Source organism: Bufo gargarizans, chromosome 6, assembly GCF_014858855.1.
Source record: "Bufo gargarizans isolate SCDJY-AF-19 chromosome 6, ASM1485885v1, whole genome shotgun sequence".
Taxonomy (NCBI): Eukaryota; Metazoa; Chordata; class Amphibia; order Anura; family Bufonidae; genus Bufo; species Bufo gargarizans.
The window spans coordinates 102,605,743-102,623,596 of record NC_058085.1 but is presented as its reverse complement, the minus strand read 5'-3'; the positions used below and the strand labels follow the sequence as shown (position 1 = coordinate 102,623,596).

General features: G+C 45.3%; 1 protein-coding gene across 1 annotated transcript in view; it reads right to left on the bottom strand.

Annotated features, from left to right (window-relative positions):
* The window catches only part of DHX8 (DEAH-box helicase 8), a 39,008-nt gene extending 24,624 nt beyond the window's left edge, over positions 1-14,384 (bottom strand). Inside the window, exons 1-12 of the mRNA XM_044296604.1 lie at positions 14,268-14,384; positions 12,613-12,759; positions 9,907-9,992; positions 8,530-8,602; positions 8,346-8,431; positions 6,073-6,182; positions 5,303-5,626; positions 5,070-5,214; positions 4,565-4,768; positions 2,846-2,933; positions 2,575-2,672; positions 1,574-1,721 (exon numbers count right to left, since the gene is read on the bottom strand). Of these exons, the coding sequence (XP_044152539.1) occupies positions 1,574-1,721; positions 2,575-2,672; positions 2,846-2,933; positions 4,565-4,768; positions 5,070-5,214; positions 5,303-5,626; positions 6,073-6,182; positions 8,346-8,431; positions 8,530-8,602; positions 9,907-9,992; positions 12,613-12,715 (1,465 nt within the window). The 5' untranslated portion in view covers positions 12,716-12,759; positions 14,268-14,384. The remainder of the gene's footprint in view (positions 1-1,573; positions 1,722-2,574; positions 2,673-2,845; positions 2,934-4,564; positions 4,769-5,069; positions 5,215-5,302; positions 5,627-6,072; positions 6,183-8,345; positions 8,432-8,529; positions 8,603-9,906; positions 9,993-12,612; positions 12,760-14,267) is intronic.
* Positions 14,385-17,854: the final 3,470 nt, after the last annotated feature.

Genomic DNA, 17,854 nt, shown 5'->3' with positions numbered 1-17,854 from the left:
ATGTATACATGATGCGTAACTAAACCACTTTATGGTACCCCTTTCAAAGGGTTACCCATTTCTTCAGAATGAATGCTGCCCTCTCAAAAACATCATGTAAAAGCTGGATACGTTAAAGGGGTCGTACAGGTCCTCAGTAAAGGCTATGAACACCTTTGGGGGCAATTTTTTTTTTATTATGCATTGTACTCAATTTGAGCTAAATATCACTTTTTAATTGGTCTTTTTTGTGGAGCCCTTTTTTCTGTACAGAGCAGAGATGCTCTAATAGAGGGATCTGAATTTTGTCTCAGCTCCATCAGCCAGCTTAGGCTACTTTCACACTGGCGTTTTGGCTTTCCGTTTCTGAGATCCATTCAGGGATCTCACAAGCGGTCCAAAAGGGATCAGTTTTGCCCTAATGCATTCTGAATGGAAAAGGATCCGCTCAGAATACATCAGTTTACCTCCGATCAGTCTCCGTTCCGCTTTGGAGGCAGACGTTTTGGTATCCGTCTGACGAAACTGAGGCAAACGGATCCGTTCTGACACACAATGTAAGTCAATGGGGACGGATCCGTTTTCACTGACACAATAGAATACGGATCCATCCTCCACTGACTTTCAATAGTGTTCAAGACGGATCCGTCTTGGCCATGTTAAAGATAAAGACGGTTGTATTATCTGAACGGATGCACACTAAACGCGAGTGTGAAAGTAGACTAATCTGAGTGGCTCCTTATCTCTGACATTAAAAACACTCATTATACATTATAGCTCAGTTATTCGGTGCGGATCTGTCTTGTATCTGCACAGATGGATCCGCACCAATAATACAAACGCTTGTATCCATTCAGAACAGATTTGTTTGCATTATTCTTTCAAAAAAACTCTAAGTCAAAACGGATCAGCCCTGACTTACACTGAAAGTCAATGGGGGACGGATCCGTTTTCAATTGCACCATATTGTGTCAGTGAAAAACAGATCCGTCCCCATTGACTTACATTGTAAGTCAGGATGTATCTGTTTGGCGTCGCATCGTCAGGCGTTTTGGTGTCCGCCTCAAAAGCAGAACGGAGACCAAACGCAGCCAAACTGATGCATTCTGAACGGATCCTTATCCATTCAGAATGCATTGGGACTGATCCGTTTTGGGGCGCTTGCAAGAGTCTTGAAACGGATCTCACAGGCGGACCCAGAAACGGTAGTGTGAAAGTAGCCTTAGACATAAGGGCTTATCAGATGACCGTACAAAGTGAAAGTACAAAGTATATTCACACAGCTGGACAAACAGACCCTTTGTGACAGAACGGCTGAATATTTTTGATAAAGACCAATTGAAAAAAAGATTGAGCCTAAAATTAGTAAAATGCAATCATAAAAAGAATCTGCCTCCGAAAGTGTACATAGCCTTTAAGTGAATACAGAAATGTATTTTTTTTATCTCTTTCTGTATTTCCTAGCCACGCCATGGTAAAAGTACACCCATGGATTCAGTGACACAAGTTCAGAGCCCTTTTATGATAAAGTTTCCATTTCTACAAGTAAGCAGTGACTGGCATCAAAACAAGGTGGATAGAGATGAATACAAACCATCCGGCAAAGGATCCACCCAGTGTTTATTTAAGCCCATTGGGATAGAGTCCATTTCTGCCTCCCGTTGTGCTTGCTTCATTTCTCTTCTCTCCTTTGCTAAAGCACTCTGCATCATGGCAGCTTGAGACAGGGAACCATCAGGATTCTGCAATTAGACATTTTTTATCCATTAAAGGGTTTCTACCACTTAGGTGTCACATATTTAGCTGTCAGACACTAGCGATCCGCTAGTGTCTGCTCTGGCCAACCATCCTAATATAATTGCTTTTGGGGGCGGTGGTTTGGCTAAAAAAACTACTTTTATTAATATGCTAATGAGCCTCTAGGTGCTATGGGGGCGTCATTAGCACCTAGAGGCTCCGTCTACCTTCAGAAACTGCCGCCGCCGAGCGCGTCCCTCCAGCCCGCCCATCTCCTCCTGAATGCGATCCTCCTTGTGAGCGCCTGTATTCTGCGCATGCGCAGTGAATGTCTGACAGCTTCCCTGCTCAGACATCTCCACTGCGCCTGTTCCTCGGAGCACTATGGCGTCATCGCGCAGGCGCAGTGGAGATGTCTGAGCAAGGAAGCGGTCAGACATTCACTGCGCATGCGCAGAATACATACGATCGCATTCAGGAGGAGATGGGCGGGCTGGAGGGACGCGCTCGGCGACGGCAGTTTCTGAAGGTAGACGGAGCCTCTAGGTGCTAATGACGCCCCCATAGCACCTAGAGGCTCATTAGCATATTAATAAAAGTAGTTTTTTTAGCCAAACCACCGCCCCAAAAGCAATTATATTAGGATGGTTGGCCAGAGCAGACACTAGCGGATCGCTAGTGTCTGACAGCTAAATATGTGACACCTAAGTGGTAGAAACCCTTTAAGATGCAAGAAACAAAGGATTTTCGATAACATTAGTAAGCAATAGGAAAATGAAACTGGAACGTAGCTGGTTGTAATGGGAAACAATTAGTCTCTCCAGTGTCTGAACACACTGATGCTAAATTACTCCATACCTTTACTATTTTAATTGGGCTCATGTCCATGCTCTGCTTTGTGTGTCCTCGTAAGAATGGAGGCTCCTCTTCTACAAGCTCAATTTCCAGATCTTCATCTATTTCAAAAGAAAGTTATACAATTTGCAAAATGTGAATAGACACAGATGGGCAAACAAAAGAAAAAAAGAAGAAGCAATACACCACACTATGTAGACTGTGCATGTCGTAGTGCCACGGGCATCCTAGAATCAACATTAGATGCACAGTGGGGGAGAAAAACATTACATACCTTCTTCATCATCAACCTTGGGTAGGATACCAGTCTCTTCATCAAAGTCAGGAAATTCCTCTTTAGAAAGCACATTGGCAGCAATCATCTGAGAGAAAGAAACTAAATTAATTTTCTGCTTCTATTAATCAGGACATTGGGGGGGGGGTAGCTTTTCTTGGGCTGAATGCACGAAAAAAGTGACTCCATACATCTGACCAACAAGGTGGTGTTCATTTGCTTCTCCTTCTAAATGATTCAAGGAGAGTTAGTGGGCAGTCATCAGAGAAGATGTCTTCAAGTTACAAATACGATCCATCAGGACAACCCCTTGTTAAAAGACAACAACCCCCTGGCAATTTACTGTGCGTAATAGACGGTAGTCTTGAACGGAAGACCCGCCATAGGGCACAAAGCACAGGACTGTCTTGATGCGATAGACTAAATGGCGCCAATATATAATCTTTATTTTTCTTCTGCTTTATAATTAAAAAAGAAATCCGGTTTCCCTGGAAAAACTAATTTCACAGAAATAAAGCTGTCTAGTACTAAAGAATGTAATTCAGAGACAAAGTGTAACTGTCATTCTTCATTTTATTTTTTTTATGTGTAGGGGGAAGTGATACTGACCATTTTTGTAATATACTTTAATTACTGAAACTGTACATTTCTGTTAAACAAATAGCTCTAAAGTAGCCCATTTTGAGCCTTAGCTACGCTCTTCAGTCTTCTCTTCACATAACACAGTCAGTGTTGAGCAAGTCTCCACTGTGATGTAAACAGAAGAGCGTTGCGCCATCACTCAAAATGGGCCACTTTAGAGCTATTTTTCTAATAGAAATGTACGATTTCAGTAATTGAAGTATATTACACAAATGGTCAGTATCACTGCCTCTATACATTACAAAAATAAAATAAAGCATGACAGTTACACTTTAAGGCCTCTTGCACACGACCATATGTATTTTGCGGTCGGCAAAAAATATGGATGACATCCGTTTGCGTTCCGTATTTTGCAGAACTGAACAGCTGGCCCCTAATAGAACAGTACTATCCTTGTCCGTAATACGGACAATAATAGGACAGGTTTTATTTTTTTGCGGAACGGAAATACAGACATACGGAAACTGAATGCACACCGAGTACCGTAAAGAGAATACGGACATGGAAAGAGAATACGTTTGTGTGCATGAGCCCCAAGTCTGAGATCTGACTGCTTGTCTTAAAGGCAAATCAAGTAGTCTGTAAAATGGCTAAGACATCTTAGAGGGATTCTTCCAGAATGACAGCTTATTATCAATCCACAGGATAGGTGATAAGTATCTAATCTGCAGGACTCTGAGCACTGGGTCCAGCATTTGGACAGAGTGGTGGTAGAGCATGCATTACTGTAGCTCCGTTGAAAGTCTATAGGCTATCAAAGATAACCTCTCGACTGTCACTCCATTCAAAGAGGGAAAACAGGACCCTTGTTCTTGTGAACCCTTGGGGTCCAGGAAGTCAAAGCCACATTTATTGGGTAATATGTTTTCATTCTGATAGAACCCCTTTAACATCTCAAAGCTTTTCCTTGCCAAAAGCATAGATTGCCATAAGTATAGAGATGAGCCTTAGATGCTTTACTTATAATACTGTTTATGATCTTATCTGGACTGCATTCTTCCCAAACTCTACTTCCCTATACAATATATCTCAACACTACCTGAAACATCCAATCAACCAATAATTGAGATAGAGCACCTGCTTAATCTCCCACTTCTCAGGGTCAGAAATCTTGGTGAGACGTTTTCTTTCCAAGGTGTCGTCTTCAACTTCCGGAGCATTTACTAATGAGAGGTGGTTGGGTCTGTCTGGGTTCCTCATTGAAGCCTCCTCGTTGTTCTCCCCAACAAGATTCCTCCTTCTGTTAGGATTCAGATCTTCTCCAGTGTCTTGATCGACATCCTGCAGTCAAAAAACAGCAAGTAAATATTGATAAATGATGCATTTAATAGCGTCTTGTGAACAGATAATGTAGGGAATTTATCATGAGGATAATATGTGAAGTCAGTTTTGCTCGAGTCTGTGTTGGCATACTTTGCACCAAATTTATCAAACGTTAGATGTTGTTTAAACAATTTGCTAATCTTTAAACCGAATGCTTTTGTCTATAAATGCTACTCCAGTTTTCTGCACCACCCACCCTATTGGAGTGGCTTTGGGACTTTTTTTTACCGGAGGGTCTATGACAGCACCCCAAACTCACCTTCATACTGAGGCTGGTTTTGCATCCAGTGAAGGAAAGCACCTTAATTTTTACTCTTTGACCCTTGCTGACGACATCAGCAACATTTGCCACGCGTCCTTCTCTTCTTAGCTCGGATATGTGCACCAAGCCCTCCCAGCGTTTCCTGTGTGAGCAGATAATCCATTATTTCTGTCACTACATTTTTATAAATACAGTAGAAAGGCAATTGGTGCCCATCATCTGACTCTTACCTCAGGCCCTCCAGCTGAACAAAACACCCAAACTGCATAATACTGGTGACTTTGCCATTGTAGATATCACCGATAGCTGGCTCTTCTGGAGGGGGCCTGTCAACATGCTTTTCCCTCCAGCGCTCATCACTCTTTTCAGATCGATGGTTTTTGCTTGTGTGTTCCTCCTTAATAGGGCTCCGGTATCGATTTTTGATAGGGCTGCGACTCCTTGACCTGTATCTACCTGACTTCTTCGTCCTCTCTCTAGATCTAGAGCGGGACCTGTGCTTGTGCTTTCGACTCCTCTCTCTGCTTCTACTGCGGCTTCTTTTCTTCTTATCCCTAGGATAAAAATTATATTTGTGAAGATAGAAATCAGTGTAAAACTAATAAAGAAAACCCACTCCAATAATCCTCAGGTAGTTTCTATACAAACTGGATGACAACCAATATTGATCTTCATCACAGGTCTTACAATGGTCATCCTACATACTTTTAAAACTTGCCTAAGGCCGGCTTCACATCTGCATTTAGCTTTCTGTTGTTCTGATCCATCATGAGAACAGAAAATAAAATAAAAAAAATAAAAAAAACGGATCCGTTTGCATGACTTCCATCAGAGATCAGTTATTTTTGATGGGAGAACATTCCAGAAGAACGGAAAGATGAACGCACATGTGAGCCTAACCTAAAACTATGCAGCAATAGTAAGACAAAAGGTGTGCATAACTAAGATTTACTTGCGCCAGACGCCATGTACAATTTTATACAGGAATAATGACACTCACTTATGTCTACTGCTCTTCTCTTTCGCCTTTCCCTCCATACTTGGCTTTAACGCATCAAGTTGTTCCAAGACATCTGCAGCCACCTTTACATCATCCGGATCCAGCAAGGTCTGTAGAAATTAGCAAAACTGTCCTCTTAATAAAACTCTGGTATATAAAAGTCCATGGTACCTTACATGAGAATCACATTGGATACACAGTGAGGCAAAGAGTTGGCGAATGTCATCAATAGATGGCACCAGTGCTTAGGCAACTATGCTGGATGATGGGGATACTGTATAATCAGGTGCTCTGCTCCGCACTACGGTTGTTTCGATACCAACATTTTTATTCGGTTTGGATACCATAACAAAGTATTGCCATACTCTATATCACACAAAAAAAAAAAAGCCAATAAAGCTGCATGCATTCCGCATTTTATGGAACGTCCGGCCCATAATCGAACAGTCCTATCCTATTTTTTTGGGGATGACAAGGTGACAAAAATTATTTTTTTTTAAATGGCGAATTGCGCGTTTTTTATTTTATGGCGTTCATCGCATAGTTGATTTTTTAAATATTTTAATAGTTTGGACTTTTCGGATGTGGCCATATGTAATATGTTTATTTATTGTTTATATATTTTATATGTAAAATTGGGAAAGGGGGTGATTTATACTTAATATTTTGGTGTGTTTTTTTTTACTTTTTATTTAAAAACTATTTCCCCCCTTAGGGGCTAGAACCTGGGATCTTTTTATCCCTTGTCCTATTCACCCTAATAGATCTCTATCAGGGTGAATAGGATCTTACACTCTCCCTGCTGCCCTGTGCCTAGTACACACAGCAGCAGGGAGCTTACCATGGCAGCCAGAGATTCAGTAGCCACTGCTGGGGCTCCGATCAGAAGCTGCCACTGCCGCCAATGAGAGGAGAGCCTGTGGCCACTGCCACGAATGATTTAATACTGGGGGGGGGGGGGTTGGGGGAAAAGACTGCTTCCTTCTTCCCGTGCTGCTGAGGGAACATGGCTGCGCTGAGAGCAGCGCGCTCATGTTTTCTGATACTTGGCTGTGCAGTAGCACAGCCTAGTATCAATAAAAGGCAAATCCCGGTATCGTATCGATACCGGGACAAAAGTATCAAATAGGTATTGAAAATTCGATACCCAAAGCAACCCTACTCCGCACAGCCCAAATGTATTCAGGCCAGACTCCATACAGTAGTAACATAACTACACCATCAATAAAATACTTCTGCTACAGAAGAGGATACATTGCAGTATTTCAGTGACCATCGAACAGCTAAGCAATTCTCCTACAGGCTTCTTCCTCTCATCCAAGACACTTGAAAGTCGCTTATCTGCTTGACAGAACAAATGGTTAGGCAAGGATAACATCTGAGGTGAATACCCTGGTAGGAGCCTCTGCTCAGATTTAAAAAAAAAATAAAAATAATCCTGCTACATGCAACAGAATTTTGTCCAGCAAAACGCTCATAACCATGCCAGAAATCTGATGGACCTCATTATAGTAAATGAGATTTAACGGGCGCCACAGATTCCGGTTTTCTGCTCCTATCCCGGAAGAGAAAACAGGAATTTCACTGCAGATGTTTATCTAGCATTAGCAAGTTGAAATCCAAAATGCAGGATTCCTGTTTACCCCAATATCTACCATCAACGGGCAGCCACATTGGAATACAGGTTTTTAGGGCGATTTCCAGGACTTTGATACTGAGGACCTATCTTTAGGATAATGGGGGTCTGATATCCCCACCGGTCAGCTGGTAACAGGAGCTGTAAACACTGGACCAAACAATGTATGGAGCCGTGCTGGGTTACTGCAGCTCAGCTCCCATCCACTATTACAGTGCAGGGTAGAAGTGGCCAATTGTCCCTTTATACAGCACGACAATCTGGCAGATTTCCCTCCCAACAATCTGCTAATTGCTAGTGGAGGAGACCAGTGCATATACATGCTGTGATCTCCAGAGTATGGGGAGGAGCAATCGCTAAGGCCATCGCTCTTCCCCATACTGTCTCATTGTTTCCCAGCAGCAGATCGTGTTTGCACAGAATGACCTGCCATTGGGGAAACAACGATTTTTTGCGCTGCACAAAAAAATACAATTACCCGATTACCGAGCGTTTTGCTCGTTAATAGGCGATGCATTTACACCGCAAGATCATCGCTAACGAGTGTTTCAATTGTCTGCCCGTATGAAGGGCCCATAACACAGAGATCCCGATTACTAAACACACAAACAACACACAATAATATATATGTATTTACCCGCATTCTGGGGTTGTCTGGTCTGCAAAGTGCTGGGAATAAATCCTTCAGCTTCTCCTTCTCCGACTTGGGTTTTAAATTTGCTTCTTAAAGAATAAAAAGAATATATAGAAATAATAACTTTATATTGTATATATTTAACCACAGGTATACATCTAAATATATGCAGGAAGACCTGACAAACCTTGACTTGTCGACTGCTTTGCTGGTGGCCTCATGGTCTGAATCAAGCGCAACAGATTGCTTACTAGAGAGTCCTGTCGAGAAATTAACACGGTTGTGAATCTGCAATTCCATTTGCAAGTTTCAATTTTATTAGGGAGGTTTTCTAAGGTTATATATTTTACCACACACACACACACACACACATTTGATACTGTAAGAAATATTAAGCATGTTTTACAATGACAAATCATGTGTGGAAAAATCCATAAAAAAATAAATAAAAAAAATATGAATGTGGGAAATCTAGTGATATGACTAAGCACACTGCAAAAGTTGAAAACTTTACAGAAGGATTCTGGGACTTAAAAGGGGTATCCAACTCTAACAGAGTGGCCCAGACCTGCCCGACCCAGGGTGGGTGTGATGCTCCCCGTATCCGGTCTGTCAGGCTCCCCCTGGCTTACACGTGACGTGCTGACTGCGTTGACGCATGTTGTCCTTAGCACATATGGGAGTGGAACTGCCGGCCCAGGAGCCCGAGAGAACGAATCCAGTGACAAGGAACAGATGAGCATCATCCCCACTCGGGGTTGGCAGGTCTTGTTGGCTAATCCCTTTAAATACTGATGAGCTATTCTCAGGATAGGTCACCCACATCAGGTCTGTGGGTTCAGACTCCCAACACCCCGGCCAATCGTCAGTTTGACGGGCCTGCGACGTCACATCCATCGGTCCCATGGTACAGCTTCAAGCGAAAGGAACCAAGCTGCAATACCAAGTACTGTCACTGTTCTTGGTATATTAGAAAGAGGTTGCTATGCTTGTCCAGCTACCATGGTCCCTTCATATAGCTGATGGTAGGAAGTCAGACCCCCACCAATCAGATATTGATGACCTAACCTGAGAACAGATCATCTGTATTTAATTCCCAGAAAACCTCCAATTATATTGGGAAATTTTATTTTGAGAAGATTTCTAAAAAGTTACTGTCAGAATCAATTGAATCACAAGCTCAGGACTGTGGGTGAGGGGGGGGGGGGAAATCGCATTCCTGACCCCATTCTATGTCCAACAAGAACAGGCAATTTTTTACATCATACTCGATTATCTAAAAATTTTCAATTCTCACAAAAGCAATGATGACTATTCATCAGTGTTTGCCTTCTTGGGAGAGAACGATTCTGCCTTGCAACACGTCTAGGAAGTTATTCCTTGCACAGGGAGCTATTCCTCCTATAACATGGCAGGTGACAGCTCAAAATGAAGACCAAGCTGTGACAAGTTCTAATTCCTCTTCATAGGGATGTTGTCAGAGCCATGCATCTACGCCAGGCAGATGGAATAACAGGAAGAATATACTTGGCTGCGGAGGTGAGAGAAATGACAGAAGACTTACAGTGAATTCTGCTCCATTCTTCTCTAGAGCTGATTTAAAGGAGTCAAAAGTAGTGAATTTCTCTGCGAGATCGATGACAAACTCAGCTGCAAGAGATAAAAGTCGTACTGAATTAAGAGATGTGGACGGTATGCATACAATGACGACTTCATATTAATATTGTAAGGTTTTTCAGTTGACTTATTAATCCTTGAATCTGACAGCATTAATGACCTGACTACCATATAGCACGGGAATAGTTCACATTATTAGGCTACTTTCACACTTGCGGCAGAGTGATTCGGCAAACAGTTCTGTCGCCGCAACTGCCTGCCGGCAATCTGCATGCAAACGGACAGCGTTTGTAGGCGGATCCGTCTCACAAATGCATTGCAAGAACGGATCCGTCTCTTCGTTTGTCACACGGACAAATGGATCAGTTTCCATTTTTTTTCCACATTTTACCAGTCTACGCATGGCATTGCGGTATTTTTAATGCCGGATCCGGAACTAATACATTTCAATGTAAATGAATGCCGGATCTGGCATTCCGGCAACTAATCCGGAATTTTGCACCGAGAAAATACCGCAGCATGCTGCGGTATTTCCTCCGTCCAAAACGCTGTTCAGTGACTGAACTGAAGATTTCTCTCCATTCAGAATGCATGGGGATAAAACTGATCTGTTCTTTTCCGGGATTGAGCCCCTAGGGCGGAACTCCATGCCGGAAAAGAAAAACGCTAGTGTGAAAGTACCCTTACTTAGGGTTATCAGGCCCCTGTGCTACTTAAAGGGGTTTTACCAGGACTTTTATATTGTAGCTCCGGTGCTGGAAATACACTTCTGCAGCGCTGCAATAACCAGCTCTGTCACACAGAGGACGGAGAGTTGTCGTTCTGGTGCTTCTGCAGAAGAGCGCAGTGGGGATGCCAGGAGTCAGACCCCCGGTCATCAGATATGGATGACCCATCATCCATTCAAGTGAATAGGACCTAAGCAGCAGAACGCCAGGCGAATGGACATTACACAGCGAATGGAGGTTTCTGCTACAGCTCCATCCACCGTTACGTTTCCAGTGCCTCAGTCCCATCTCAAGCACTTATGGTAGATGTCCAGAATATGAGAAGAGAGGAGGTAGCGTTTGCTTCTTTATGAAAGGAGTACCACCATATTGAAGCCGAAGCAGCCAACAGGTGCTTTGCATTGGCAAACATCCCATCTATGAGAAGCGCAAGCAGAACGTTGCTGACTTGATTTTTATCATTCAATAACTCAGGAACATATCCATGTGTTCAAAAGGAGTCCAGCCATATGTAAAAATATTTAGCAAGGGGTCTTAATCTAATTCTTGGGTGACATACATACATATGTCACATCACCACCACCACGCAGGAGAATGCCCCCCAATTGTGGGCTATGTAAACATGTGCACTAGGGATGAGCGAATCAGGTTCTTCACCTGTTAGGTGCTGTCCGTGCAGGTGAAGAGGCGCCCACCTGAGCCGTACATCTCGCCTAACCTTGACAATCTTGCATTTACGCCACTGCTCCGAGAAGCGGTGCAGGCGCAGAGTCCCTGCTTCCTCTACTGAAGCGGTGACTGTGCATATGCTGGAAGCAGAGCCTGTGTGCTCGTGTCACAACACGGAGCAGCGGCACAAGCGTGAGACTGTCAGGGACGGGCGAGATGTCCAGCTCTGTCAATGAAGTGACAGGTGGGTGCTTATTCTCCCGTGACCCTCAGAGGTGAAGAACCTGCCGATGAGATGAACCGATTTGTTAGAATTCATTTGCTCATCCCTAATCAGTTGCTGCGTCCATAGGGCACATGATAGCGGCGGTGACGCGATTCACCCAAATCACCACTTTCTGTGCTGCCCCTAGATGAATCATTCAGTTATAAACAGAAGAGGGTCTAGGGCAGTGATGGCTAACCTTGGCACTCCAGCTGTGGTAAAACTACAACTCCCAAGATGCCCCCCTTGCTTGGCTGCTCTCAGATCTCTGTAGAAATAAATGGAGCATGCTGGGAGTCGTAGTTTCACCACAGCTGGAGTGCCAAGGTTAGCCATCACTGGTCTAGGGTTATTCGCAAACAGTTTTAAAAACTGTCCAACCCCTTTACACACATGGACTCCATCAGTGTAATCCTCTAAAGAGTGATGGCTAACCTCCGGCACTCCAGCTGTGGTGAAATTATCACTCCCAGCATGCTCCATTTATTTCTATGGCGTTCTGAGAACAGCCAAGCAAGTGTAGATCTTGGGAGTCGTAGTTTTACCACAGCTGGAGCGCCGGAGGTTAGCCTTCACAGGCCTAACATGTCTGGGTGCACATCCCCTGCAATAGAAATAGGTCTGGGTCCAGGATGGTGAACCAGGATTAGCGTTTTAACAGACCGCACACAGTTCTTCTCACAGACCCATTCACTTAAATACGTCTTGCGGGAAATTCAGACCAAAATAGAAAAAGCTGAAATTTTCTCCTACAGACCAATAGTCCATGCAAAAAAATAAAAAACACCAGTGTGAATGTACCCATTTAATTTAAGGGGTCAGGGTTTAGTCTACACCTGGGTGCAAATATCACTTGTCGGAAAGGTGCCTTACTCCGGAGCATCTCGTAAAGAAAATTCCTCAACACCACACCCCGTACACGGATAGGTGCATGTTCCAGACCCTCTTCTGTCACCATATTCACTCCCTCCATCAGGAAAAGCCGTCTCACCTAAATCTTTGTCATTGATCCCCAAATGGTTATCCAGCTCTGTGCAAACCTTGGAAACCAAGGAGAGGTATTCAAGTTTCCTCAGCTCTTCCAGATCTGCCATGATCGCTGCTCAAAGACTAACGGTACGGTCAGGTACAGTGTGGTCTAAAAAAAGGAGAAATAAAGATATCAATACAAGCAATATCATACATACGGGCATGAGAACAGTCACTATCCGTGTATTCTACAATAATGACCCCAAGTTACTACCATGATGGGGGCAAAACTGAAGGAGTGACCTCCGGGAAAGCAGACGCTTCCTACTTCAGCACTAGGACGGATTGGAAGTGACGGGCAGACAAGTCCTAACCACTGCTGTCAGGGAAGGGGTTAGGCTGTGCTTTCGGAAAGTAACAGGTAGGGAAAAACTGTAACAGAGCACATAGGGCAGGGGCTGTCCATAGGGTGCACACTACCTGGCCTCCTGCCCATATACCACATACAGACCCTGCTCTCCTGCTCATATACTACATACAGTCACCCGCACTGCACTCCCGGCCGCATATCCCATACAGTCCCTGACCTCCCGGCCGCATATCCCATACAGTCCCTGACCTCCCGGCCGCATATCCCATACAGTCCCTGACCTCCCGGCCGCATATCCCATACAGTCCCTGACCTCCCGGCCGCATATCCCATACAGTCCCTGACCTCCCGGCCGCATATCCCATACAGTCCCTGACCTCCCGGCCGCATATCCCATACAGTCCCTGACCTCCCGGCCGCATATCCCATACAGTCCCTGACCTCCCGGCCGCATATCCCATACAGTCCCTGACCTCCCGGCCGCATATCCCATACAGTCCCTGACCGCCCGGCCGCATATCCCATACAGTCCCTGACCTCCCGGCCGCATATCCCATACAGTCCCTGACCTCCCGGCCGCATATCCCATACAGTCCCTGACCTCCCGGCCGCATATCCCATACAGTCCCTGACCTCCCGGCCGCATATCCCATACAGTCCCTGACCTCCCGGCCGCATATCCCATACAGTCCCTGACCTCCCGGCCGCATATCCCATACAGTCCCTGACCTCCCGGCCGCATATCACATCTAGTCCCCGACCTCCTGCCACATATATCATATACAGTCCCTGACCTCCTGCCACACATATCACATACAGTCCCTGACCTCCTGCCACACATATCACATACAGTCCCTGACCTCCCGGCCGCATATCCCATACAGTCCCTGACCTCCCGGCCGCATATCCCATACAGTCCCTGACCTCCCGGCCGCATATCACATCTAGTCCCCGACCTCCTGCCACATATATCACATACAGTCCCTGACCTCCTGCCACACATATCACATACAGTCCCTGACCTCCTGCCACACATATCACATACAGTCCCTGACCTCCTGGCCACATATCACATACAGTCCCTGACCTCCTGGCCACATATCACATCCAGTCCCTGACCTCCTGGCCACATATCACATCCAGTCCTCGACCTCCTGCCTACATATCACATACAGTCCCTGACCATATATTACATACAGACCTGCGCTGTATACACAACAGAGGTCTCTGTGCAGGTAACGCTCCATGACCCTCCATAGCCCTCCCGCCTCCTGACACTATACTACGTGTCCTATACATACACATACCGAAGGTGTACACCGTTCTCCGCTTCACAACGTCTCTCGCTTCAGATTATGTCCATCCATTACGCTGTGGAGTGCACTTCCGGTTACGTCAAATGTGGCGTATACCAGACCTTCTTCCGCCACCTACAATATGGCCGCTGCCACTTCACCCTCTCTACATTACATCACTTCCGCCCACAGTAAGAGGACGTCTTTGCTGTATTTACAACGTGAGAAGCCGCGAGCGCCCTCTGGTGGCAGCACTATGTCTAATTCATAACATAAGAGTACTCATACGACAGAGGAAACGTGTGACGGCCTTTTTGTATTATAGGGGTCTTTACACTGATGTGACCTATATCTAGAAAGGGCACCAGAAGGCATTGTGTGGAGCAGGGTTGTCACAATACCCAAATTTTGATTCAATTTCGATACCATAAAAATAGTATTACGATACTCGATACCATTCAATACCATGCAAAAAAATAAAACACCAAAAAAGCCACGTTCACTCTGCATTTTATGCCCATAATCAAACAGTCCGATCCTATTTTTGGGGACGACAAAATGGCGAATCACGTGGATTTTTATTTTTCTGTTATGGCGTTCATCGTATATATATTTTTTTTAGTTTAGTTTTTTGGACGTGACGATATGTAATATGTGTATTTATTGTTTATATATAAAATTGGGTGATTTAAACTTAAACCAGCAAGACTGTTTTGAGCCAAAACGTTGCATCCGGATTAAATTCCATCACCTTTTATTTTTTCTCATCTCTTGTTATGTACACTGGATTGGGGGTATTTTTACCACCCCCCGGGGATGTGCACCCAACACACTGATACTAAGGAGTGCTGTTCATCCCTGTTTTTTCGCTTAAACTTAAAGGGGTTGTTCGGGTACAGAGCTGAACTCGGACATACCCTTATTTTCACCCCCTGAGGCTAACATCAGAGCATCTTAAAGGGGTTATCCCATCTTAGACAATGGGGGCATATCGCTAGGATATGCCCCCATTGTCTGATAGGTGCGGGTCCCACCTCTGGGACCCGCACCTACAAGGAGAACGGAGCAGAGAAAGTGGAGGAGGGCGCACTGCGCATGCGCAGCCGCCTTCTGTTCATTTCTATGGAGCCGCCGAAAATAGCCGAGCGCTGGCTCGGCTATTTCCGTCGGCCCCATAGAAATGAATGGGAGCGTTGGCCGCGCATGTGCGGTGCGATCCCATTCACTTCAATGGGAGAGGCGGGGAGCTGTGTCTGGTGGTGGATGGACTCTGGGAAACCCGGGGTCCTCCAGCCACAACTCTCCCTGGCTCCGTTCTCGTTGTAGGTGTGGGTTCCAGAGGTGGGACCCGCACCTATCAGACAATGGGGGCATATCCTTAGGATATACACCCATTGTCTAAGATGGGATAACCCCTTTAAGCTCCCTTGCCCTGCGCTAAATCGCACAGGGCACAGGCTCTTTTGTTTTCAATAATACACTGCCGGGCGGAAACTTCCGCCCGGCAGTGTGTCCGGTGACGTCACCGGCTCTGATGGGCGGGCTTTAGCGCTGCACTAGCCGTTTTACTTTTCTGTTCACTTGAATGGAGCTTAGCTCCGCCCACACCAGTTGATACTAGTCGTGATGTCACTGGGCCTGCGCTAAACAGTGAGAAGACCGCGGTGCTGCTGGCGCGCCGCTGCCTTCTCAAACAGCTGATCGGTGGGGGTCCCGGGTGTCGGATCCCCGCCTATCACAAGCTGATGATCTATCCAGAGAATAGATAATCAGTTAAATGAAAGTGCAGAACCCCTTTAATAACTTTTAGTCCCCTTAGGGGCTAGAACCTGGGATCTTTTAATTCCTTTTCCTATTCACCCTAAGGCCTCTTGCACACGACCGTGTGCCCTCTAAGACATACGATCCGCGAGCGGACCATGTGTCCCAGAGCGGCATTGATTGTGCGCACGGGAGTACACAGCATCATAGATTACACTGGTACTGTGCACGTCGGGCCGTCACGGGGCTATTATCCCGCACTGATATGATCTTATGAGTGCGGGACAATAGCCCTGTGGGCAGCGCAACGTTAAAGGGGTTATCCAACCCCTGAAATGCTGCACTATACGCATGGGTCCCTCACACACAATATATCTACCTCGCTCCCCGACACCTGCGTCGCTTCTGGTCCGTGAACGGCTACCACTGCTTCTCATCTTGCGCGGATGAAAACATCCGGCGTCGGGGGCGGGCAGCCAATGGTAGACAGTGCCCTCTCACAGTACTTATGCCAGATATGTGCCCCTTCACAATAAATATGCCAGATATGTGCCCCTTCACAATAGTTATACCCAGATATGTGCCCCTTCACAGTAGTTATACCCAGATATGTGCCCCTTCACAATAGTTATACCTAGATATGTGCCCCTTCACAGTAGTTATACCCAGATATGTGCCCCTTCACAATAGTTATACCCAGATATGTGCCCCTTCACAATAAATATGCCAGATATGTGCCCCTTCACAGTAGTTATACCCAGATATGTGCCCCTTCACAGTAGTTATACCCAGATATGTGCCCCTTCACAATAAATATGCCAGATATGTGCCCCTTCACAGTAGTTATACCCAGATATGTGCCCCTTCACAGTAGTTATACCCAGATATGTGCCCCTTCACAATAAATATGCCAGATATGTGCCTCTTCACAGTAGTTATACCCAGATATGTGCCCCTTCACAGTAGTTATACCCAGATATGTGCCCCTTCACAATAAATATGCCAGATATGTGCCCCTTCACAGTAGTTATACCCAGATATGTGCCCCTTCACAGTAGTTATACCCAGATATGTGCCCCTTCACAGTAGTTATACCCGGATATGTGCCCCTTCACAGTAGTTATACCCAGATATGTGCCCCTTCACAGTAGTTATACCCAGATATGTGCCCCTTCACAATAAATATGCAAGATATGTGCCCCTTCACAGTAGTTATACCCAGATATGTGCCCCTTCACAATAAATATTCCAGATATGTGCCCCTTCACAGTAGTTATACCCAGATATGTGCCCCTTCACAGTAGTTATACCCAGATATGTGCCCCTTCACAGTAGTTATACCCAGATATGTGCCCCTTCACAATAAATATGCCAGATATGTGCCCCTTCACAGTAGTTATACCCAGATATGTGCCCCTTCACAGTAGTTATACCCAGATATGTGCCCCTTCACAATAAATATGCCAGATATGTGCCCCTTCACAGTAGTTATACCCAGATATGTGCCCCTTCACAGTAGTTATACCCAGATATGTGCCCCTTCACAATAAATATGCCAGATATGTGCCCCTTCACAGTAGTTATACCCAGATATGTGCCCCTTCACAGTAGTTATACCCAGATATGTGCCCCTTCACAGTAGTTATACCCGGATATGTGCCCCTTCACAGTAGTTATACCCAGATATGTGCCCCTTCACAGTAGTTATACGCAGATATGTGCCCCTTCACAATAAATATGCAAGATATGTGCCCCTTCACAGTAGTTATACCCAGATATGTGCCCCATCACAATAAATATGCCAGATATGTGCCCCTTCACAGTAGTTATACCCAGAT